This window comes from Entelurus aequoreus, linkage group LG02 (assembly GCF_033978785.1).
Source record: "Entelurus aequoreus isolate RoL-2023_Sb linkage group LG02, RoL_Eaeq_v1.1, whole genome shotgun sequence".
NCBI classification, from domain to species: Eukaryota; Metazoa; Chordata; class Actinopteri; order Syngnathiformes; family Syngnathidae; genus Entelurus; species Entelurus aequoreus.
Window position 1 is genome coordinate 7,293,925 of NC_084732.1, and position 6,212 is coordinate 7,300,136.

General features: G+C 25.9%; 1 protein-coding gene across 1 annotated transcript in view; it reads left to right on the forward strand.

Annotated features, from left to right (window-relative positions):
* The window catches only part of LOC133665328 (phosphorylase b kinase regulatory subunit beta-like), a 108,075-nt gene that overhangs the window by 36,103 nt on the left and 65,760 nt on the right, over positions 1 to 6,212 (forward strand). The window contains 1 exon segment of the mRNA XM_062070604.1: positions 4,527 to 4,620. Within this exon segment, the coding sequence (XP_061926588.1) occupies positions 4,527 to 4,620 (94 nt within the window).

The following is a 6,212-nucleotide window of genomic DNA, read 5'->3' on the forward strand; positions in this document are numbered from 1 at the left end:
ATGTGCGTTAATACATTGTTTAATTTGATTTATGTGCATCAATACTTTGTTTACTTTGATTTATGTGCATTAATACTTTGTTTACTTTGATTTATGTGCATTAATACTTTGTTTACTTTGATTTATGTGGATTAATACTTTGTTTACTTTGATTTCTGTGCATTAATACTTTGTTTACTTTGATTTATGTGGATTAATACTTTGTTTACTTTGATTTCTGTGCATTAATACTTTGTTTACTTTGATTTATGTGGATTAATACTTTGTTTACTTTGATTTCTGTGCATTAATACTTTGTTTACTTTGATTTATGTGGATTAATACTTTGTTTACTTTGATTTATGTGTGTTAATACATTGTTTAATTTGATTTATGTGCATTAATACTTTGTTTACTTTGATTTATGTGCGTTAATACATTGTTTAATTTGATTTATGTGCATCAATACTTTGTTTACTTTGATTTATGTGCGTTAATACATTGTTTAATTTGATTTCTGTGCATTAATACATTGTTTACTTTGATTTATGTGCATTAATACTTTGTTTACTTTGATTTATGTGGATTAATACTTTGTTTACTTTGATTTATGTGCATTAATACTTTGTTTACTTTGATTTATGTGGATTAATACTTTGTTTACTTTGATTTCTGTGCATTAATACATTGTTTACTTTGATTTATGTGCATTAATACTTTGCTTACTTTGATTTATGTGCATTAATACTTTGTTTACTTTGATTTATGTGGATTCATACTTTGTTTACTTTGATTTCTGTGCATTAATACATTGTTTACTTTGATTTATGTGCATTAATACTTTGTTTACTTTGATTTATGTGCATCAATACTTTGTTTACTTTGATTTATGTGCATTAATACTTTGTTTACTTTGATTTATGTGCATTAATATTTTGTTTACTTTGATTTATGTGGATTAATACTTTGTTTACTTTGATTTCTGTGCATTAATACTTTGTTAACTATGATTTATGTGCATTAATACTTTGTTTACTTTGATTTATGTGCGTTAATACATTGTTTAATTTGATTTATGTGCATTAATACATTGTTTAATTTGATTTATGTGCATCAATACTTTGTTTACTTTGATTTATGTGCGTTAATACATTGTTTACTTTGATTTCTGTGCATTAATACTTTGTTTACTTTGATTTCTGTGCATTAATACTTTGTTTACTTTGATTTATGTGGATTAATACTTTGTTTACTTTGATTTCTGTGCATTAATACATTGTTTACTTTGATTTATGTGGATTAATACTTTGTTTACTTTGATTTATGTGCGTTAATACATTGTTTAATTTGATTTATGTGCATTAATACATTGTTTACTTTGATTTCTGTGCATTAATACTTTGTTTACTTTGATTTATGTGGATTAATACTTTGTTTACTTTGATTTCTGTGCATTAATACATTGTTTACTTTGATTTATGTGGATTAATACTTTGTTTACTTTGATTTATGTGCGTTAATACATTGTTTAATTTGATTTATGTGCATTAATACTTTGTTTACTTTGATTTCTGCGCATTAATACTTTGTTTACTTTGATTTATGTGCATTGATACTTTGTTTACTTTGATTTCTGCGCATTAATACTTGGTTTACTTTGATTTCTGTGCATTAATACATTGTTTACTTTGATTGATGTGCATTAATACTTTGTTTACTTTGATTTATGTGCATTAATACTTTGTTTACTTTGATTTATGTGCATTAATACATTGTTTACTTTGATTTATGTGCGTTAATACATTGTTTAATTTGATTTATGTGCATTAATACTTTGTTTACTTTGATTTATGTGCATCAATACTCTGTTTACTTTGATTTATGTGCGTTAATACATTGTTTAATTTGATTTATGTGCATTAATACATTGTTTACTTTGATTTATTTGCATTAATACTTTGTTTACTTTGATTTATGTGCATTAATACTTTGTTTACTTTGATTTATGTGCATTAATACTTTGTTTACTTTGATTTCTGCGCATTAATACTTTGTTTACTTTGATTTATGTGCATAGATATTTTGTTTACTTTGATTTCTGCGCATTAATACTTTGTTTACTTTGAAATCTGTGCATTAATACATTGTTTACTTTGATTTATGTGCATTAATACTTTGTTTACTTTGATTTATGTGCATTAATACTTTGTTTACTTTGATTTCTGTGCATTAATACTTTGTTTACTTTGATTTCTGCGCATTAATAAATTGTTTACTTTGATTTATGTGCATTAATACTTTGTTTACTTTGATTGATGTTCATTAATACTTTGTTTACTTTGATTTATGTGCGTTAATACATTGTTTAATTTGATTTATGTGCATTAATACATTGTTTAATTTGATTTATGTGCATTAATACTTTGTTTACTTTGATTTATGTGCATTAATACTTTGTTTACTTTGATTCATGTGCATTAATACTTTGTTTAATTTGATTTATGTGCATTAATACTTTGTTTACTTTGATTTATGTGCATTAATACTTTGTTTACTTTGATTTATGTGCATTAATACTTTGTTTACTTTGATTTATGTGCATTAATACTTTGTTTACTTTGATTTATGTGGATTAATACTTTCTTTACTTTGATTTATGTGCATTAATACTTTGTTTACTTTGATTTATGTGCATTAATACTTTGTTTACTTTGATTTATGTGCATTAATACTTTGTTTACTTTGATTTATGTGCATTAATAATTTGTTTACTTTGATTTATGTGCATTGATACTTTGTTTACTTTGATTTATGTGCATTAATACATTGTTTACTTTGATTTATGTGCATTAATACTTTGCTTACTTTGATTTATGTGCGTTAATACATTGTTTAATTTGATTTATGTGCATTAATACTTTGTTTACTTTGATTTCTGCGCATTAATACTTTGTTTACTTTGATTTCTGCGCATTAATACTTTGTTTACTTTGATTTATGTGCATTAATACTTTGTTTACTTTGATTTCTGTGCATTAATACTTTGTTTACTTTGATTTCTGTGCATTAATACTTTGTTTACTTTGATTTCTGCGTATTAACACTTTGTTTACTTTGATTGATGTGCATTAATACTTAGTTTACTTTGATTGATGTGCATTAATACTTTGTTTACTTTGATTTCTGTGCATTAATACTTTGTTTACTTTGATTTATGTGCATTAATACATTGTTTACTTTGATTTATGTGCATTAATACTTTGCTTACTTTGATTTATGTGCGTTAATACATTGTTTAATTTGATTTATGTGCATTAATACTTTGTTTACTTTGATTTCTGCGCATTAATACATTGTTTACTTTGATTTCTGCACATTAATACATTGTTTACTTTGATTTATGTGCATTAATACTTTGTTTACTTTGATTTCTGTGCATTAATACTTTGTTTACTTTGATTTCTGTGCATTAATACTTTGTTTACTTTGATTTCTGCGTATTAACACTTTGTTTACTTTGATTGATGTGCATTAATACTTTGTTTACTTTGATTGATGTGCATTAATACTTTGTTTACTTTGATTTCTGTGCATTAATACTTTGTTTACTTTGATTTATGTGGATTAATACTTTGTTTACTTTGATTTCTGCGCATTAACACTTTGTTTACTTTGATTTCTGTGCATTGATACTTTGTTTACTTTGATTTATGTGCATTAATACATTGTTTACTTTGATTTATGTGCATTAATACTTTGTTTACTTTGATTTATGTGCATTAATACTTTGTTTACTGTGTGGGATTAAAAACAAAAAATCATACTTGAGGTGAGAATAAAAATTTTTTAAAAAGGGCAATTTGTCCAAAAACTGCTGTAAAAATATGAGAAAAATGTTTTAAATATATGTTTATATATTGTATATGTTCCACTATAAAGGAGTCAATCTGTTCAAGCTTTAAAATACACATATTGTAATTTGGGGGGTTTAACCCTTTAAAGGCCAGTATGTTTACATATCTACATAGTTGTATTGTTGTATTAAAAAAAAAACGTGTTTTTCATTCTTTTAAATAAATAAATAAAATAAATTGTCTACACAAAAATGACTTAGAATCTACTAAAATAAAATAAAAACCAGACGAAATAAAATAAACAAAGTAAAGACACATTTACGGAGCAATATAAAAGTACAACACATTTAATACAACGCTAAACAACAGTTAATAATAGCATTAATATTATCAATAATAATAATAGCAATAATAATAAATAAAAAACAACAATAAACTGAATTGATCACAACATTTGTCATTATTATTAGCACCACTTATCATCATCTCCATCATAGCCATTAATAATCAAAACATATCAAAGTGAGAAATACTACAAATACTGATTTTGTTGTTGTGTGTGTGTGTGTGTGTGTGTGTGTGTGTGTGTGTGTGTGTGTGTGTGTGTGTGTGTGTGTGTGTGTGTGTGTGTGTGTGTGTGTGTGTGTGTGTGTGTGTGTGTGTGTGTGTGTGTGTGTGTGTGTGTGTGTGTAGACTGCAGGTGTTTCTGAATACTTACGGCATTCAGACTCAGACGCCGCAGCAGGTGGAGCCCATTCAGATCTGGCCTCAGAAGGAACTGGTGAAGGTAACACTTACACACACACACACACACACACACACACACACACACACACACACACACACACACACACACACACACACACATTTGAAGATATTTCATGTTCACACTGAGAAACTTCGTTATTTTTGGCAAATAATCACAAACTTAGAATTTAATGGCAGCAACACATTGTAAAAAAGGCATTTTGACCACTGTGTTACATGGCCTTTCCTTTTAACAACACTCAGTAAAGGTTTGGGAACTGAGGAGACACATTTTTGAAGTGGAATTATTTCCCATTCTTGCTTGATGTTGTTCAAAAGTCCAGTAAAACTTTTAAAAAAAAAAATTATAATCCGTAGATTTTATGATGAAGAAGATTTCTATAAAATTAATGGTATTTTTTTACACTGAATTATTGTAAATGTAAGAAAAAAAGCACCATTCTTAATTTTTACCATAAAAATTACACTCAGTGTAAATTGAAAAATGGTACAAATGTTCATTTTCTAAAGTAACATTTTTGTTTTTTTTTTTACAGTTTATGGTGCAAACGAGGGGTAAATACAATTAAAAAATCTATTCACATCTGAATGGCGATTCTTAAATCCATTCAGAATTGTCAAAAAATCGATCTTTTTTTAAATTATTATATAATTCATATTTTATTCATATATAATAACTTATAATTATTATGTATAATAATATATATTATTTTTTTAAACAGATTTATTTTAAAAGACGTTTTTATGCAACCAGAAGAAGCTTTTCTAACCTGCAACCTGTTTAAAAAAAGGTTTATAATTATTATTATACCCAATAATACATGCCTCTCCCAGTTTGTGGAACGCTCTCCCTGACCACCTGAGGGCACCACAGACTGTGAATGATTTTAAACCCTCCTTTTTAAAAAAGCCTTCTTTTTTTTTTTTTTTTTTAGAATATATGCATACTAGTTCTTGCTATTAGGGGTAAATAAAATTAAAAAATGTATTCACATCTGAATGGCGATTCTTAAATCCATTCAGAATTTTCCAAAAATCGATTACAATTTTTTAAATATTATATAATTCATATTTTATTCATATATAATAACTTATAAATATTATGTATAATAATATTTTTTTTTTTTTAAACATAGATCTATTTTTAAAAGTCGTTTTTATGCAACCAGAAGAAGCTTTTCTAACCTGCAACCTGTTTAAAAAAAGGTTTATAATTATTATTATACCCAATAATACATGCCTCTCCCAGTCTGTGGAACGCTCTCCCTGACCACCTGAGGGCACCACAGACTGTGAATGCTTTTAAACCCTTCTTTTTAAAAAATCCTTCTTTTTTTTTTTTTATAATATATGCATACTAGTTCTTGCTATTAGGGGTAAATAAAATTAAAAAATGTATTCACATCTGAATGGCGATTCTTAAATCCATTCAGAATTTTCAAAAAATCGATTACATTTTTTTAAATATTATATAATTCATATTTTATTCATATATAATAACTTATAAATATTATGTATAATAATTTATTATCATTTTTTTTAAATATAGATCTATTTTTAAAAGACGTTTTTATGCAACCAGAAGAAGCTTTTCTAACCTGCAACCTGCTT